The sequence below is a fragment of the Danio rerio genome, chromosome 19 (genome assembly GCF_052040795.2).
Source record: "Danio rerio strain M-AB ecotype USA chromosome 19, GRCz13ab, whole genome shotgun sequence".
Taxonomy (NCBI): domain Eukaryota; kingdom Metazoa; phylum Chordata; class Actinopteri; order Cypriniformes; family Danionidae; genus Danio; species Danio rerio.
In genome coordinates, this window is record NC_141039.2 from 23,768,210 (window position 1) to 23,788,972 (window position 20,763).

Genomic DNA, 20,763 nt, shown 5'->3' on the forward strand with positions numbered 1-20,763 from the left:
TAAAAACTTGGAAACATTAAGCCATTTTTAAACAGTGCAACAAAAGACACAAGTAAAAAGAAATAAAACAACTCACCTGTGCTTTTTTGTAAACTGTGAAGCGAATCCTGACCTCTCTGAGAAGAAATTTCTAGAGGCAGTTTTGACTGAAACAACCTCCAGCCCTCAAATAAGCCGCTTCAGGGCTCTCTGCTTACCGTAGCGCGCCATCTCCTGGTTGCCTTCCTAACTGTCAATAAGACGTTGGTGGTTATTTTGAGGAAATATCAAATACTACAAAAAATATTTTAGGTTTGCTGACTTAAATATTTAAATACAAAACGTTTAGCTGTTGTCAAGTTTCAAGATATGCAGTTCAAAAGGCTAGCCTGCTTGAAAAGTTTCTTGGTAAGTCGAAACTATGTTTCTTATGACATTATAAATTTCATATCCCTTTACTTAAAACCTATTTGGGGCTGGAAAATGTTTTAAGAAGTTCGAGCGTCATGTTTGTTTCATAAACTTCAGCTTAGCAATATAATGTACGTCATTTAGGGAGCGTTTAATCCGCTGAAGACAACCGTGTAAAAACTCTAGCGCAATGATGGTAGTTATATAGCCGTAGGTTCAGTTCACCTTCATAAAGTCACTCTTGGCTCATTAAAGGTTCTCCCATTAACAATAATCCTTCAGCATTTGGCTTAAGGTATTTGGGCAAAGGAGAAGCACGCAAATGCTCCGCTTTGTCGACTTTACGGCAACACTGGAATACATTAAACTCCTGCGCCCTTCTCCATAACTGTTTCCCGCTGTGAGTAATTAGCATTTCTGGGGTGAAAGATTCCAGCATGATTGTCAAGTGTATTACAAAAGACTCAAATTACTCAGGTTTCGTTTTTACCCCCCTTCTTCTTCTTTTTTTTTTTTTTTTTTTTTTGCGGGTATTTATCTAAGGACTGACAAAGTCTGCTTCTGTTCCTTGTAAACGAGAAGTGGAGTGAGAATAAAATCTTGGATTTATGACAATTTTGAGAGAATGCATATAGAAAAATGCATTTATGGGATGAGAATTAAATATTAGACACCTTTACATGAACATTCCGTTAAGGGAATACATTAATATATGACGCACCAGTAATTTTGAGCAATAAAATGCTAATAATAATAATAATAATAATAATAATAATAATAATAATCGTAATAATAATAATAATGTGAAAATCAAACTATTGCTGTTTGTTTTGCTGTTTCATCCCATAAATTGGACATAAATTGCATAAGAAAGAAAGAAAGAAAGAAAGAAAGAAAGAAAGAAAATACTTGAGTTTGATACAAGAGTTTCTGTATTGGGCAGGTCATATATTTTTAGAATGATTGCAGCTGTACTTGTATTTATATGTATTTATTGTTTATGTTCTATAGTGAAAATTGCATTGTTGTTTTTTTGACAGTAGTGTGTTGTACTGTGTATAATTTTTAACAGTAAAATGGATATGTTTTAACGAAATATTTTTAACAGAAATTTCAGATTATTATAATCTGTCCTTATAGTGCATTGAAAGTTTAGATGTTTGTCAACCAATATGAAATGTATTCTTTCCATAATCAAAGCAGTTGACAAGCTCATATTCACAGCTTTATATGTAGAAAGTACAATATTCCTGCTGTCACATGAAGAAAACATTACAGCCTGAAAAATAAATTGGACCCATTTCACATTTTCGGGTATCTCTGGAAGTCATCAGTTATGTATTTTTATGTATATATTAGTCCCTGTATTAATCTGACATCGCCACAGCGGAATGAACCACCAACTTTTTTACGCAGCAGATGCCCTTTCAGCCGCAACCCATCTCCAGGAAACATCCACACACACTCATTCACGCTCATACACTACAGACAATTTAGCCTATACCCAATCAATTCACCTGTCCCGCATGTCTTTGGACTGTGGGGGAAACTGGAGCACCCGGAGGAAACTCACGCGAATGCAGGGAGAACATGCAAACTCCACACAGAAACGCCAACTGACTCAGCCAAGGGTCGAACCAGCAACCTTCTTGCTGTGAGGCGACAGCTATATATGTTTTTTTTTTTTTTTTGTCCTTTTTGCTTAAAGAATAAAAGTAAAACTCCACTACACTGCAAAAAAATGCTTTTCTTGTCTTGTTTCAGATTTAAAAACTCTTAAATCAAGAAGAATTTTCTAGACAGGCAAAATATTGTCTTGTTTTAAAAAAAAAAAGCCAAAATGAAGTTGGGTTTTCCTTAAAACAAGCAAAATAATCATAATTGTATGTAATACAATGTAATAATTGTGCTTATCCCATTGGCAGATTTAACTTTTTAAAGGAAATACTCACTTAATATTGGCTTATTATTTCTGAAAACAAGACAAATGCTTCTTGATATAAGAATTGGTAGATATCTGTACAAGAAACAAAGCAAAAAAAACATTTTTTTTTCACAACTTTAAAAAAGGAAACAATTGTAAAGACTGATAACGGCAGCCAAAAGAGAGAATAACATCAAATTTACTGTTCTGAACATAGACAATACATTATAGAAGAACTTCACATAAGCTGTAATTCTTTTTTTTTTTTTTTTTTGTAATTTGATGCAAAGATTATATAATGTAAACTCATTCATCATTTATTTTCTTTTCGGCTTAGTCCCTTTATTAATCTAGGGTCGCTACAGTGGAATGAACCGCCAACTTATCCAGCATAGGTTTTACGCAGTGCAGGCCCTTCCAGCCGCAACCTATCTCTGGGAAACATTTATACACACTCATTTACACTCATACACTTTGGACAATTTAGCCTACACAATTCACCTTTATCGCATGTCTTTGGACTGTGGGGGAAACCAGAGCACCCGGAGGAAACACACGCAAACGCAGGGAGAACATGCAAACTCCACACAGAAACGTCAACTGACCCAGCCAAGGCTCGAATCAGCAACCTTCTTGCTGTGAGGCGACAGCACTACCTATTGCGCCACTGCATCGCCTATATAATGTAAACTATAGGTTTATAAATTAGATATTAATAATAAAAAAAAGATATTAAAAACTTTCAAGGAATCAAGATTCTGATTATCGTTAAATGTGTCATCACTGTAAAAAGGGTCTATAATGGCCAATGGTGTCAAATTAGGGACCAATCAGTGTTTGAAATTAAAGAGGTTCTGCAAATGTTGTATTTTCAACCTAGGATCATTCTGATTACATACGTACCAGAAGTATCTCACATTTCGCATCTGCTGTTCTTACGTAAATCTACCAGAGGCCGCTGTCGACTGGCTGACTTTCTGACTGACCAACCGATCGATTCCCTCACCCTACCCTTTCCCTTAACCTAGCCAATAGCATTTTAAAAAGCAACAAGTTTGGGTTGAATTTGCCAAATTTCACTCAAATTTGAGTTGAAACAACCCAGCATTATTTTAAAGTTTTACTTTACAGTACAGTATTTGAAAACCATTTAGATTCCACCTGGAATGTGGACAACTTGCTTTAAAGACAGACAAAATGAGCCTGGTTGGTTCTGTTGCCAGAGGCTATTCATCATGTGTCCACTAAACATCTAGTTAAATACATCAGCATTACTTATCTACTTATGCTATTGTTAACATCACTGTTTGTTTAGTGATTGTTCCTCCTTCTTCCCGCTCATTACCAACTCAACGCATGGGAAGAGGCCTAATCAGAAATTCCACTCCACTTGGTCTGAGAGAGTCGAGTCTTCCTATCACAGTTGCCAATACTGCGGGCCGTGCCTATAAAGAAGTCCCTAAAGAAAATTACACAAGAGTTTAAACCTTCAGGCTAATAGCATTGGCACAGACACTTTGCCAATATACATTTATCACCTTCAGCTCCGGCTGGGCCAAAGGTAGTGGGCCAGAGTCATGTCCTTCTTAGGGGTGTCTGGTTGGAAGATTGGACTGTCCGTCATCATTGGCTCTGCCCATTTCCCATGAGTGTACGGAAGGTTGAAGAGTTGTTTGTGTTGAAGGCGAAGTGATTGAACCATTGTCCTTACACCACTCTGACTTTGAGAACATCAGTTCTAGGGCATTGTTAGATATCTTTGCGCCACCAGCTTTGAGACCACCGTTGACAGAAGAGGACAAGGGAGTTATAAATGGTACACGAGACTGTTTATAACCTCGCCAGTCCATTCATCTTAACTTCTGCTTGTCTAGATGAACAAATGACACACGAATCTGTTGGGCGAACTCGAAGAGCAGTAAAATTAGCTCTTTTGACTAATCCCGTGCTAGTCGCTTTAGTCGAACACTGGACGGTTTGTTAAGAGCGTCTGACTGATATCCCGGGCTCTGTATTATGGGATTTACTTTAAACGGCTTCTTTAAAAAAAGGTTCTGTTTCTCTTTGCTATTTTGTCCTTTTGTCACAGAATAGACTATACTGGTACTCTTGCAATACTTCTGAAGGATTTCTGCCAAAAGCGTAGCATTAGTTTAAGCTCTAGGATCCAGCTACATACATCAACTGTTAAGTATCAGTAAAAAAAAAAGAAAAAGAAGGAAATTAATGGGGAAGGGGGATGTATGAAATGTCTTTAACGTTAATGCTAATCACTTTTTGCCTATTAAGCACAAATTAGTGAGGGTGATGTTAAATGTCACTGGATGTCCTGGGAACCATTTGCACTTTTGAGAGTGCAGACCTACTGAATAGCTTCTGATTAGCATACTTTAGATATGGTTTAATTCTCTCCTCTGCTGATATGAGTCACGAATCACACAGAGCCATAAAGCTTTGACAACGATGCTAAAAGACAAAGGCTGCTGGCTGTCAGAAAATATACAGGACAGGTTAATACAGTATGTGAGATTGGGGTTGTTCTTCTTTAAGGTATATGTTGCTGACTCTGGTGTTGGTGGAAACAAAGTCACTTATATTTAGGGCCGTAGCCAGTGTGGGAGTTCGGGTGGTTCGAAAGACCCAATCCTTAATGACAAAGGTCCAGAATTTGTCACATACATGAGCTCATTTGTTCTATTTTGACTGCTCCATCACTATAGATTGTGAAAATATCCCATTCGAAAAAGGCTTTAAGACTAAGTGGAATCCTCTGTTGACTGTTACATCAGTGTGACTTGCAAACTAAGGTTAAGTCGATAGACGATGCCATCATCCATCGTCGATGGCGGATAGACAACACGATGCTGAGCCGGCATCGTGATCCTCCACCCCGCCCTCTTCGCAGCAGCAACACGTTCGCAAAAACTTAGGCCCCGTTTACACTAATACGTCTTATTAATTAGGCCCCGTTTACACTAATACGTCTTTTTAGTGTAGGAACAATGTTTTACAATGACATTTTAGAACGAAAACGATCCACATCCACACTGTGTTTTCCCTAGCATTTCTCAACAGCTTTCCATACCGCTGAAAACACACATCACGTGACCACACACTCTGGCATGCACTTCAGCAGTATATGTACACGTCTGAGCTCCAGGCAATATGGGGTGCTACCCCACAAAATCATTTTAGTATTATTATTTAGAATTATTTCCAAATTGAGCTATTCCAGACATCTGTGAAAATGTATTAATATTGCTATATATAAAAATATCTGAAAAACTAAATCTTGCATTGTTTGATATTGTGCAACTCTGATTATTATTACTGATAATGGGCATAAAAAAAGAATTGTGTCAATATTAAGAATTATTAAGCATTTCTAAAAAAACTAATTTAATGAAAAATAAAACATAAAAAAATATGTTTTATACTTTTTTTTTAATTTAGAGTTTTAAGAATGAAATAAGTGTTAATAATCTATTAGTGTTTTAGAATATTGAAAAAGTGAGCAGTAGATGATGGCAAAGGTGATCAGGGCTCAACATTAACCTTTTGGCTTACCAGCCACTATGGCTAGTTTTCTAAGGCCCTGGTTACACTAATGCGTTTTAGTTTGAAAACGTTTTAGATCAAAAACAATCCGCTGAACATATCTCCGTACACACTATGCCACCAAAAATGTATATCACGGGACCATTTGCGCACTCTGGGCATGCGCGTTCTAGAGAATATATGCAGCTGCTGTAGTAAGAAAGGCAGAGTTTAACTGCACAATGGCTAAAAATGCCTAAAAAAATGACTAAAACAGACAATAGTGTAAACAACGCTCCCATTTCTGTGTCCATGTTGTTTACAGTGATGGCTGGTCTGTCGTTTTCCAGTAGGGCTAAAGCCATGTGTTATAGTCATGTGATAGGGGCTTGACTAATAAGGGAAGGATACGCAATGACACAAAAGCCCCAATCGGGTAGCGAATCTCAGCAGCCTGCCTCCGTTTTCAGATGTCTGCGTTTTCCCCCATCCACACTGAGACAGACCAGCAGCGTTTCAAAATGAAAACGGCCTCTCCAGCGTTTCCAAAACGCTCCGTTTTCGGCGCTTGAAAACTCTGGCGTAGTGTGGATGGATTGCGTAACCGTAGCAACACTTATGCGTTTACAAACTAAAACCATTAGTGTAAACAGGGCCTAAGTTACTAGCCACTCTGCATTTTCACTAGCCACAATTTTTCACTTTGGCATGCTAAAATTACTTAATGTTTAAGTATTGCTTGATTTAGGTTATTTTAAACCCCTCTGACCACCCAAATAAATATATGCATAGTTTACCAGGTGCTATACAGTAAGTTCAAATAACAAATAATACACGCAAAGCGACTGGGAGCTTTGTCCTCATTCATTTAACTTTTTTAATGTTGTGTCATGCTGCTCAAGCACGCATGAGCAAACATTGGGTTTTAGGGAGTTTTGTATTGTTGTATTGCATTTGTGTGACTTTTAAGTAAACTAGAATTAAAAAAATTATATTTAACCTGCCAAAGGGGCTAGTGGGAGTGTCTGTCTAACCCGCCACAGCTTAAATCTACTGGCATTTGGTGGGTGTTAATGTCAAACCCTGGAGGTAGTCTATATTAAAAGTAGGAACACATTAATGAATCTCTGTGGTTGACAAAATGCATTAAATCATTCTATATGCTAGTTGATCCAAATTTATCCAAATGAAAATAAAGGATGATTTATCAGCATTAAATTAATTTAAGCATTATAATATCATGGAAATTTCCTAGTACTGGGCTACAGCTGCAAGGGCATTCGCTACGTAAAACATATGCTGGAATATTTTGCAGTTAATTCCATTATGGGAATCTCTGAAATAGAGACCAAGCCAAATTTTTATAAATATCATAAAAATTGATGTTGTGAGATTACCTAAAATGATTTAGTATTGCTAAAGATATACTAAACATAAGTTGTTGATAAAAATAATACAATAGACAATATACTGTATTAAATTGGTAAAGAAATGGTATTTTAAAATTGAAAGAATGTTATGCTACTGCATTTGTATGTCCATAAATAATTAATTCAATTTAATTTATACTTTATAACATTTTTATTTTTAACTAAGGGATTTAATATTAGGCATGTCCCGATCAGGTTTTTTAGCCCTCGATTTCATTCAATTTTGAGTGTCTATTGACACAGAAACTTAATCCGATACTACTATAATACATAAAAAAAGAAAAAAGAAGAGCGAGGAAACAGATCCAGATGTTTCTTACTTTTTTATTTAACTGACCTTATTTTAACATTTAACAACTCTGTTAACAAACAGAGCACTTGTGTGAGGTAGTTTGAACAACCAAGTAATAAATAACATCAATCGTTCACTTTTGGACTTGTTGTGTGCAACAGTAAATATATATATATATAAAAAAAATCTAATATAAAAACAAAGTCCTGATCGGGAGGAGTGTGATTGAATCTGGAAACCCCTATTTAATATGAAGATTAACTTTTTAAAAGTGAATAATACGTTTCAGTGTCTTTTAGTTAAAATGTCATTCACATGCCAGCACGTCTTACATTTAGACAATTTCAATCCATCCATAATTAAGAGCCTCCTCAACAAGAGACTTCATTTTCTTGGCCGCCAGATTCCAGCATTTGACAATGGCGATGCTAAAGAGACCAGAAGAGAGTGTCTGAGTCCCTGATGACTAGCGTTCGCTCTCTCAGCTGTTTGGCTGTAAATAATCGTTGATATGCATAAACAGCTCTCTCCATTCATTACTGTCAGCATAGTGAGGGGCCTGCAGGCAGAGGTCGTCCGCCAGGGGTCCACTTTCCGCTCTCAACCCCGCGGTACCCGTCACTCCAACCTGCTCCGCCGGTGCCCTAAACCCTCCATTAGCAAGGCTCTGGGTCGTGACCTCGCTGTGGCATTTGCAATTCCAGATCGTTTGATTAGCAGCGTATTTACATATTTCCCGCCACAGACACTGCTGGGGTGTCGGAAACACTTGAAGTGTTGTAATTTTCTCTGGCCTTTTTTTTTTTTTTTTTGTCGTGTGGCGATCGAGGCCCACGCACACACACAAATACACACATGCACTTCTTTTCTACTCACCTCCAATGACAGTGACAGCGTCCTTCGCTTTCCTACGACAGCTCCACGGTTCGGCTCTGACCCTGGAGAAGTGCCCAGTGAAGTGGATCACAGTACCGTCTAAATGCCCCAAAGATGGGTGGCCTCTTGCCTTTTAAATCTGGTCTGATTAAAGGCACTGAGTTTTTAATGCATTAATCGGATTTTACCAATGACCACTTTTCATTAGGAAACTAGAAAAAAGTACTACACCCTGCCATAACTGCTATAGACTTGGGTTTGTTTATTTGTTTGTTTGTTTTTTCAGTCACACTTTATTTTAAAGTCATTTTTGCTATTAACAAGCCATTAAGACTTAAAAAAAAAAAAAAAATGTTACTTTGTTGCTTATTAACATTTAGTAAGGTAGTAGTTGGGTTCAGGTATTGGGTAGGATTAAGGATGAAGGATATGATCATACTTTAGAAGTACTAATAAACAGGCAATGTCTTAATGTAATAAGACATGTTGATCTAATTTTTTGCACTCCAAATACTGTACATTGTTAACAACAGTTTGGTCAGATTGGTTCTGTAGATATGCGGTGTAGAATATTTGTAAATGCAGTTGTCAGTTACTTTCATCAGAAGTTCATTTTGTAGGGTTTGTTTGATTAACAATTTAAAAAAATTAATTAATTCATTCTTTTCGGCTTAGTCCCTTTATTAATATAGGGTCGCCACTGTGGAATGAACCGGCAACTTATCCAGCATATGTTTAACGCAGCAGATGCCCTTCAAGCTGCAATCCATCTCTGGGAAATTTAAAAAAGAAATTTAGATAAAAACACTCTGTTAGTTTGGTAAATCTGAGTTAGTGTGAATGCTGAGTCTGTTATGCATGAATTAGATTTCAGGAGTTAATTTGACAGTGGCAACCCCTGATAAATCAGGGACTAAGCGGAAAGATAATGAGTGAGTGAGTGAGTGAGTGAGTGAATTAGATTTTACCAGGGTCATATAGAATCTTAACTCAGGCTTATTCTAAAAATGTACCTCTATATACATTTCTGGAGACTGCGAAATACATCCCAGGGGGGTAATTTTTTTTGCAAATTTTGTTTTCGTAAATACACGAGAGGCTGTGCTGTGTACGCTTTTTCAGATCTCAAACTTCTCTTGCGAGTGCCATTCACGGCTCCTGTTCTCGCATAAGCCCACCAAAGGCCACCGTTAACTGACTGTTTGACTGACTGACCAATTGACTGACCTCCTTCTCCTTCCCTAAACCTAACCAACTGTACTGATTGACCCGCCCGCCCACTTCACTAAACCCAACCAACAATTTCAAAAACAATCCAGAAAAAGAAAAGCCCTTGTCTGATTTTGACCACATTTTCAGATTTTACTACATTCTCATCCTATTATTTACTTGTTTATTTAATTTATTGGATTCTGTTTTTGTCTTACCTACTTTCTTTAACCGTTCTTCACCAGACTCGAACCCCATCGTCGTGGTTAACTCCTCTCTGCTCAAGTCCACTGACGTACATAGCGAGCTAATGGGTCAAACTGGTTACAGTGGGAAATCTGTCCATACAGAGGTACGCGGTCAGCAGGTAAGCATGAAAAGGAATGGTGTTATACCACCCAGTAGCGTTCATTTAAAAAATGAAATGCAGCCATTCGTACCTCTGGTCAGGGCCGGAGTGGGACTCCTCTTTAGCTCTGGAGTTTCAAGCCCTAGACCAGCCCACCTCAGTCGACAACTGACTATATTAAAATAACGTTATTTCCAATTGAGTTTCAAATGACACTAACACTTCTTTTTCAAGGACACAGCTGCTTCAGAACTTCAAATGTTTTTCATAAATATTCATTCATTCACTTTCTTGTCGGCTTAGTACCATTATTAATCTGAGGTCACCACAGTGGAATGAACCGCCAACTTATCTAGCAAATTTTTACGCAGCGGATGCCCTTCCAGCCGCAACCCATCTCTGGGAACATCCACACACACACACTCATACACTACAGACAAATGTAACCCAAACAGTATCATATGTCTTAAAAATGAAAAAAATATATATTTTGTCCCGGTGAGGTTTGAACTCGAATCGGCGGCATCATAGCGCAACATGTTAACCACTAGGCCAAGATGGCACTGTTAAGATGATGTGTTATCTGCTGCTATTGATGTCTACTCTTTTTTTTCCCTTTTTAGATTTCTGATCAAGTTATGTCAGATTTATTAATGTAGTGAATCATCTGATTTTCATTGAGCAGGTGTAATATTCATTAATATTAATTAATATTCACTAAGGTGCCGCTGTTTGGGGTGGAATAATAGTTACATCATCATTAACCTGCGGGCTGCATTTTGCTCTTGGGGCTGCAAGAAAATAAATAAAAAAGAGCGGGGCTGTGGCAAAATAATGAATAAAAATAGTGTGGCTATGGTCAAATAAATAAATAAATGAAAAAAGTGCAACTGCTGAGAGTTCAAGCAGATAGGGACACCAGCCCTCGTGGCTAAAAAATGGAACGGCCCACTGGGAATTCTCCCGGTGCTCCCGATTAGCCAATCCGGGCCTGCCTCTGGTTAGATAAATCGTGGTCTCCAGAAACGTATTCTCTCTCAGAAATAAAGGTGCGCAAGCTGTCATTGGGGTGGTACCTTTTCAAAAGGTACACATTTGTACTTAAAGAGTCCATATTGGTACCTCAAAAGTATATTTTAGTACCTAAAAAAATTAAGAGGAACACGTTTGTACTTTTTAGCTACTAATATGTACCTTTGAGGTACCAATATGGACCTTTTAGGTACAAATGTGTATCTTTTGAAAAGGTGCCACCCCTGTGACAGCTCGCGTACCTTTATTTCTGAGAGTGTATGTTGCAGAATCTGCTAACCTTAAAATATTATGAATAATTTAGAATTATTTTGAACCACTTGTTTTATAAGCAAAGCTTCGGTTGAATAAAAGATACACTAAAGACAAATTGTATTGTACAAAAATGATTTGCATATTAATCAATAATATGTTTAATAATATATTCAATAGTACTTTTTTGCAACCCAGGCTCATTCTGATAACATACCCCTATATTTCTAAAGGCAGCAAAATCCAGGAGCTATGCTTTTTTTCCAGTTTTTGTTTTTGCGAATCCATCAGAGGCTGTTCTATACACTTTACAGACCTAAAATTTCTCTTGCAAGTGCCATTCGCGTAAATCCACCAGAAGCCGCTGTCGACTGGCTGACTTTCTGACTGACCAACCGATACCCCCACCCTCCCCCTACCCTAAACCCAACCGATAGCATTTTAAAAAGCACCGATTGAAAAGCACCTTTTCAGTTTTCACAACATTATCACCCTGTTATTTACTTGTTTGTTTTATTTTTTTAGCTTTTGTTTTTGTCTTACCTGCTTTCTTGAACCGTTCTTCGCCAGACTTTATCCTCATTGTTGCGGTTAACTCCTCTCTGCATTTCCAGTCCGCAGACATACGTGTCGAGCTACCTGACAAACTGGTAACAGCGGAAAAGCCGTTCACATACAGGTAAACGGTCAGCTGGCAAGCATGAAAAGGAACGGCTTTATACCGCCCTGTGACTTTCGTTTTAAAGATGAAATGCAGCCATACATAGGCCTGGTTACATAATTCATGATCTCCAGAAACATATAGAGGGCTACATTTTTAGAATGAGCCTATGTTTATTTTTTGTGAGACACTGCTCGCTGCAGAGCCACTTGGGCTCCAATGAGGGAGAGCTTGAGCTCCAACCCCTCCTAAAGCTGTTTTAATGCGTACACCCACCTCACTCCTAACCCCAACCGCCAGTAATATTACTTGTAGAAGAAGTGTAAGGAAGGAGGAGCTGGAGCTCAAGCTACCCCTTGCTGGAGCTCAGCTCTGCCCAAGCAGCTGTGCAGTAAATACCACTTGTTTTTTGTTGAATCAGAATCCTTTTCCAGTCATCTCAATTTACTTTAGTCAAACTGACAAGAAACATTACACTAAACCTGATTAACTTATTGAAATAAGTAGCATAAAACATGTGTCATAACTTTTTTTAAAATATTTTTTTTACAGTGTACTGGAATTAATATAAAAACATAACAAATATATATTTACACGCAAACAAAGAAATAGACTAGATTTCTATTCGGAAAATCTGTGGAAAACTTCAGAGTTTTCTTTAGATTTAAGCAGGGGCTAGTTCTGTGTGGGGTAATGGGTTTTACCAGTGACTTTGAAGTTTTGTGAACCAATGACAATGAAGTTTTTTTTTCAGTCACACTTTACAATTAGGTTTATGTATTTGCTATAACTAACTAAGAATGAACAATACTTATACATCAATTATTAATCAGTTGTTATTGTTAACATTAGCATACATTATCTAACGTTAACAAAAATGATTAAATACTGACATATATTGCTCATTGTTTGTGTCTATAATGACAGCAAATACGTTCAGTAACAAACTAATGGAACTTTATTGTGAAGTGTTACCCTCTTTAATAAATGAAATTGTCCCATATCTCTCCTAGGGAATTGATATAAAAGATTATAACTTTGCCAGTGTTATGTTATGAAAGAGCAATAAAAAGGCAATATCTTTTTCTTTCTGTCTTTTCTGAGAAAAGCATGCTCTTTCCAGTTGATGGTAAGTTACTATATTATGTATTTATTTATTTATTTAATTTGGTTATATATGCTTTATTTAAATTTAACTGTGATCTATAGAACAGCGCCCCGCAGAGGTTTGCTTGTGGTCAGAGGTCTATTGTGTGGCTAGTAGATCAGACACACTCCTGCAGTTGTTTAGCAATGTAATCCCAAGTCATTTGTCACAGCGGAGAGCATCAGCAGTAGCTATGCATGCACAAGAGGAGATCAATGCAATTAGCATCCATTTCAATGCAAGGGACTTCAATAGTAATGTAAGTGAGCACGCAACAGAGAAGGGGTCAGAGAGAAAAAGAGGCACAGAAAGAGATGTGTCTGTTCGAGTAAAGTGCAATTTAGAGTATATTATAATTTGGCTAATGTGTGTGTTTTAAACACTTTATACCTATACAAATGGTAAAGGTTCATCATTAATGTAGATAATAGTATTTCTGTGCTGCAATGCAGTGTCTTGAATGACAGTTTGCATGAATAGACTTTCTGCCTATATGTTTATACCACTGATAAAAATGCATTTCAATGTACAGAGATACATTTAATCACTCATTTTTAAGTGTTTGCTCCTTAATTGTTTTATTTTCATTTTCCTTTTTAACAATATACACTATATAAAACAACCCAGGCTCATTCTGAAAACGTACGGGTGTATACATTTCTGGAGAGTGCGAAATAAGTCCCAGGAGCTAATTTATTTTATTTTTTTGCAGTTTTTGTAAATCCACCAGAGGGCGCTGTCGACTGACAGATCGACTGACCGATCCTCTTTCTTCCCTGAACCCAACCGACAGTTTTAAAAAGCAATACAGAAACAGAAAAATCCATACCTGATTTTCACCACATTTTCAGATTTTACCACATTCTCACCCTATTATTTACTTGTTTATTTTATTTTTTTCTGTTTTTGTCTTACATGTTTTCTGGAACTGTTCCTCACCGGATTCGAACCCTGTCGTCATGGTCAACTCCTCTCTGCATCTTAAGTCCGCCAGCATACATGCCAACAGCCAGAAAGCCGTCCACAGAGGTAAACGGTCAGCTGGTCAGCGCAAAAAGGAACCACCACATAGCAATTCTTTCAAAGATGAAATGCAGCCATACGTACTTCTCGCTACATAATTCACGATCTCCAGGAATTGGGCTACTTTTTCAGATAGAGCTTGTGTTCATGTAAAATGCATTACAAAGTATTGGTGTGGATATTTTTAAGTCACTTGTGCAGTAAATATTTCTGTTATACAAAAAAATTATCCAGCATTTTTGTTGTTGTAGTTTGTTAAGAAACATCACAAAACAAATCACTAAAAAACGTACTTAATTCAAATAAAGCCAAATATAACATGCATATCTGTAGTATTAATAAAAATTTTTAAGTTTACACTTCAATATATGAGACTTATGCCATTAGTTTATAGGATTCAACAGTTGGATTTTGGAAGGGTCAAACTTTATTTTAATGGTCCTTTTGTTGAATTCAAGTTACATTGCATCTACATGCCAATTAATTCTCATTAGATTATAAGTAGACTGTTAGGTTGGGGTTAGGGTTATTGTAAATTGACATGTACTTGCAAAGTTTCTTATAGTCAGTTAAATGGCTGTTTAGCAGTGTCAACAGATATTAAGGAGACAGTCTACTAATGCTCAAATCAAAACAAAGTATTACCTTCGGAAGTAAAAATTATTTAATTATATATTTTACACCATACACTATCAGAAATAAAGGTACAAAATCTGTCACTGGGGTGGCACCTTTTCAAACAGTTCCTAACAGGTCCTTAAAGGTATATATTAATACCTAAAAGTACAAATGTTTACCTCACAGTAACTTAAAAGTACAAAAGTGTACCTTTTCAAAAGGTATCATCACAGTGATAGATTTTGTATCTTTATTTCTGAGAGTGTAGGCTATTATTTTATTAAGTGATTGTACTGTATATACTTTTGTTAATTGGCATTTATTAATTTACTTAGCACTTTGCTTTACAGAAAACTCCAATCAGTGAGCAAAACAAACTAGAGACTTGCACTGTAGCTCTATCATGCTTTGAGTCAAAACAGAAAGTAGTTCAGATATACTTTGTAAAAAGTCATTATACATGATGAACCTAACCAGCTACCACATTATAAAATTATAAAAGACTTAGATTGGAAGCAATGAAGTCTAAAAAAAATAATAGACAATAGACAGATGTTCTCATCTGTTTCCTTACAAGCTTTTTAAATAAAGTATAAAAAAAAAAAAAAAAAAAAAAAAAAAAAATTCTAAAACGTACTCCTACATTTCTGGAGATCACAAATTATTTAGCCAAAGATACATATGGCTGCATTTCGTCTTTAAAACGAATGCTACAGGGTGGTATGATGCTGTTCATTTTTGTGCTTAACAGCTGACCTCTTACCTCCATATGGATGGCTTTTCTGCTGTTACATTTGTCCAGTTTGTCCACTAACTTGAGACACAGAGAAGTTCACTGCAACAACAGGGTTCAAGTCTGACAAATAATGGTTCCAGAAAGCAAGACAAAAATAAAAAAGCCCAAAAGTAAAATAAACAATAAATAACGGTGAGAATGTGGTAAAATCTTAAAATGTGGAAAAAATCAGGCTGCCGCAAGGGTTTTTTTTTTTGATTGCTTTTAAAAAAAACACTGTTGGTTGGGTTTAGGGAAGGAGAAGGTTGGGTGAGTAAATCAGTCGACAGTGACCTCTGGTGAATTTACTCGAGATGGGCATGTACAAATGGCACTTGCAAGAGAAATTTGACATCAGACCTCAGTTGGATTTGCGGAAACAAAAACTGCAAAACTGCATAACTCCTGGGACGTATTTGCCACTCTCCAGAAAGAAGTGTATGGAAGGGCAACACGGTGGCTCAGTGGAGAGCACTGTCACTATGTGTCACTGTCACAGCAAGAAGGTTGCTGGTTCGAGTCCCGACTGGGTCAGTTGGTGTTTCTGTGTGGAGTTTGCATGTTCTCCTCGTGTTTAGGTGGGTGTGCTCCAGTTTTCCCCACAGTCCAATTTATCCAACATGATATATTGATTAAATTGGCGGTTCACTCGGCTGTGGGGAAGGCTAGATTAAGTAATTTGTGATGTTTCATTGGAAAAGCTGAGCAAAAGATTTATAATGTGTTGCTTTCACAAATTCTGCTATAATAGCATTATTATTTTTTTATATTTTAATAATTTTTTAATATATATATTTTTATATTATTTTTTTTTTTTTTATTGCTAACTTGTGAAAAGTTTTTAGTTTATGTAAACTGAAACACTCAATATTCCTGATTGTTCCATAACGCTGACTGGGAAACACTGGTCTAGCTTAATATTAACACAATGTAGTCCAAGTAAAGAGTAAAGTTTAATTTAAGCAGTTCAAAACCTTAACAATGGACAATGTATGAGATGGAAATGATCCGAGGATGACAGCTGACTTTTTTTTGTACTTAATTGAACAAAATATATGTGGAGGGAAGAAAAGAAAGTTTTTAAACCACACAAAATACATTCCATACATTCAACTACTACTTCTATTCAAACCACAAAATTAATAGTGTTACATAAAGAAAAAAAACAATCCAATTGCAAATTAATTCATAACATGCTATTCGGTTTTCTTAGGTCTTCTGCTCTAGTACTCAGGGGTTTTAATTTAATAAAAGCTAACAGGAAAAGCTATTCATGTTTCTTGTGTACTAATACCAATTAAAAGAAAAAAAAAATCAATGATTTACTGTTAGTTAGTAAATTACAATTAATCAGTCGCATTTCACCTAATGCAACTTTCAAGACATTAACTGCAGGAACATGGAGACCCAATAGAGCAACCAAGATTTAAGTGCTCAAAGGCAGTGGTGATGGAACCGTGTTCACTATAACTCAGTTCTTGGGCCACTGCTAGAACCTGCAACATGTTTCTGTTTGACTGCTCAGCATCAACACAAATTCACATTGGAGGTTCTTCTAAAACAAACAAAAATATATGTAGGATCAGATTTCTTGGTTTAGTTTCCAACACAAGGATTTAGGCAACAATAAAACTCTAGATAGATTTTGTCGTTGTTGTTCATAACTGTTGTACATATTTGAATGTAATTAGCCATTCACAGATGTGCTGAACTATATCCGTTAATAACTAATTACCATATACAACACCCATAGAAATATATGGCCCGGAATTTCTTTGCTTTTAGGCTTTTTACCTCTAAAAATATGGCATTCTAAAGCTTTATTAAGTAATATTATAAAACACACTAAATCCCAAAATCTAGTGCTGTACTATGTACTAGTTTCTCTATGATGCAATAATTTAAACGATTATACAACATTGCAACTCTGCATGTTAAGATTAAAATAGATCCTTCTTCAAAAACTTGAGCATTTTAACATGGCTTTAAACCTGATGTGCCATTGAATTATCAGTCTTTCTTGTTTGAGATACAATTATTCAGAATCCACTGAGGCAAACATCTGATGGAAAAACAAAAAAGAGAAACACTTGTGTAGGCTACGTCTAAAAAATAAAATAAGCGCAGACACAAATAATATTCCTGACTTTGTTGGAACAATCAGATGACACTAAAGCAAAATATGGCATGTGTCCTTAAGCTCGAAACTCTTTAGAGAAATTGCTTATGAATATGACACCCATGTAACATTACAGCTGCGCTTACACAAATACTTTAAATCCTAGGTATAACAGAACACAGAAGTGTTTAGGACATATTTTGATGACAGTGCCAAGTGTTTGTCCAACCAGAGACAAAACACACTCATCTATATATGTATATATATATAGGCCTACAATCAGTAGAACTCAAATCCAAGTACTGAATTTTACTGCATTTGTCCTTTCCGTGCAGTTATGCACTGGTGTGAATGAATGCAGGCTTTGGAATTAGGTCTAACTCAAGTCCTGAGAAGTAGAATGTGGAAATCACAATCGCACACGCACGCATGAACTACACTCACTGCATACTAAGGCTATTTTGATTAACAACTAGTCATTTCGGGGAACTCGGAGGCAGCATTTCAAGTTTAGGGGATCAGCTGAAGTCCTTGGGTTTGACTGTCATTCTCCATCAGCTCTGACCTCATGTTGAGGAGGCTTTAGCCCTCAAGTGTTTCAGAAGTTCTGGATAAAGGAGGTGTAAACGTGCCACAAACCTGTCGTTGGCCTTTTCTGCATGGTTTCGTTTGAATCTAGAGCTTTGTGTCAGGTGGTAATAAAAAGGAAATAGGGAAAGTCGAGCTAAACTAAAAACACAAAAAAATCCAATGCCGCACATTACACAACATCTTTCTTAAAAGTTGCATCCAACAGTTTTTGATGGACATCTTATAGACTTTATTCGAGCTGGTCATGAGGAGGTGCTTGAAGGGATCCAGGGGGGTCCATGGGTTCATTGGTAGGGACTTGGCGGAGTCTCCTGTCCGGGTACTGCGCGTTGTCGAAGGCTAGACGGTGCACGGTCTGAACATGAGTCTTCAGGTTACCTTTCTGCGAGGCGCTGTAAGGACAGTATCGGCACTGGAAAGGTCGCTCACCTGAAACGGACACACAAAAAAACAAGATGAGGTCAGAGCCTGGACCTGAAGGTGAGAGCTGATCCGAGGTTGGAACTAGAGAGAAGAGAGAGGTGACGTGGCTGTGATGTCGGAGGGCTGGCTTTGAGAGCGCTGCCTTCTCAATTCAGAGGAAAGAACAGAGGCAGGTTGGGAAGGTGGGGGGGAGGGGCCGTGGCATGATTGATGGGCTGATGACATGCCATATGGAGACGGTTGACTGTTCCCCCCGAGGGGACGTCAGCCTTTTGTTTTCTGTTTCTGTCAGCTGTTCGTACAAACACACAAACTCACAGACACAGGAATCTCTGCCTGCCTGCCTTCCCTTGAGCAATAAGACGTCACACCGACGGTAGATGTCGAAAGTCTGGGCATATCAAGTTTTGCAGGGAGAGGCCAACTTGACAACCACACACAGACCTAGTTTCTCCTTCTGCCCATGTCTGTTTGGGGCTCAAGACTGGAATAATTGTCAGAGTCCCAGTTTCGGTGTTTAATTAGACTGATGTACAACGTTGTCCTCGTGCAATCACATAAAAATATCCCCCCACACCTGAGCAAAACAAATGAGTCTGCCATTCAATTTCTCCGTATTATTATTTTTGAAAAATGAATGAATTATCCACTAGGAAATAATTGTCATTCCGAAGGGCTGAAAAAGGGGTATTATCATAAATCATGCCTCATAAAAAAATGAAGACAGACACAATTAATCAGGACGATCTGAGGCTGGGTTGCGCTTGCTGCCTGATAAGGTCTGCGGCACAGTAAGAGCTCATCCAGGGGCACAGTGGTTCCCTAGAGGAGTGGGAAGTGAAACCCCGATCCAAAACAGAACCCACCAAATTACATTAAAGGTTATTGTCAGAACATCACCAAGAGTGCGGCACAAATTTAATTTGACCTTTACTCTCGGCCTGCTTTTGCCATTTGTAATATGCAACACATGCAAAGGGGGTAATTCATTAAGGGTGGGCCTCCCCGCTGCAGCACTGCGCATCTCCGCTTGTTAAGGTACAGTAGATACGAAATGCGATTCATTTGATCCTCTTTGTTTCTACAGTTTTCTGCATGGTAACAATGATGGCAGGTAGAAACTGCACATCACAGAATGAAGAAAGGTGAAGAAATGATTGACAGGACAGAAACTTTGAAAAAAACAAGATACACACAAATAATGCAAACAACCGAACGAAAAGTGAAACATACTTGTTTGGGGGCTTCTGTAGAGGATGGACTCCAGTTCCCATGAGTCCATTGGACTCAAACATCACTGTGGGAGCAAGGTGGCCGGGTTAAAAAGAGGAAATCAAATTTAAAATGTTGCAAAAATTGGAACTCGTTCCCTTGTTCTGTCATCCAGCAGGGTGCAAACATCAAAATAAACATTTATCCTGTTTACTTTTTAATCACATGTTAATTGTAAACGATTCATTGGTGCACATTGATGTGCCTATCAAATTGCTTTGCTTTTTGGCTGATGTCACCAAGCCCACTTCAGAAATATTAAGGCCCAATACCAGTTCTACCCCTTAGCCCTTTCCCTTACCCCTCGTTTTGTACATTTACGTGAAGGGGTAGGGGTGTCTCAATTCTCTTTAGCTTGAAGGCGTAGGGCAGAAGGGAAGAGCTAGATATCCCTTGAAACAGAGATTTTTTAGGACCAAACTCAAAACCAAGGGGTAAGAAAATTTCCCAGACTACAACATCTACAACAGCAGCATGGCTGCACACGGACGTAAAGAGATGCACAAATTAGTATTTTATTTTGTCATTCTTACATAGTTTTACAACAAACAGGCACATGTTTTAATATATTCTTAACCGCGTTTGTGTTTTACAATCATGTTTAAAAAAAAAAAAAAAAAACTATGCTAAATTTTGCTATTTATAATACATAATAATAACTCTTGTGTAGCAGTCCCACAACATTCTGTCACTCGATGACACTTGAATACCCTGTCAGAGAAGTCTAGTGGCTGGGATTGAGCTTTTTACAGTGTCCCATTTCTTTGGGGTAAATTTTGAAATCCTTCCCCTTCACACTCAAGGTCCAAGGTGTAGGGGTACAAAAATAAAATTGGGATTGGG

At 37.5% G+C, this 20,763-nt stretch overlaps 1 protein-coding gene across 5 annotated transcripts in view; it reads right to left on the minus strand.

Moving 5' to 3' along the window:
* Positions 1 to 16,455: 16,455 nt before the first annotated feature.
* The window catches only part of znf516 (zinc finger protein 516), a 72,342-nt gene continuing 68,034 nt past the window's right edge, over positions 16,456 to 20,763 (minus strand). For 2 of the 5 annotated variants that reach the window (XM_087293725.1, XM_087293724.1), the window contains exons 5-6: positions 19,882 to 19,945; positions 16,456 to 18,654 (exon numbers count right to left, since the gene is read on the minus strand). In XM_087293725.1, the coding sequence (XP_087149851.1) occupies positions 18,651 to 18,654; positions 19,882 to 19,945 (68 nt within the window). In that variant the 3' untranslated portion in view covers positions 16,456 to 18,650. The remainder of the gene's footprint in view (positions 18,655 to 19,881; positions 19,946 to 20,763) is intronic. The other 3 variants (XM_087293723.1, XM_087293722.1, NM_001159669.1) reach the window with 2 other exon arrangements.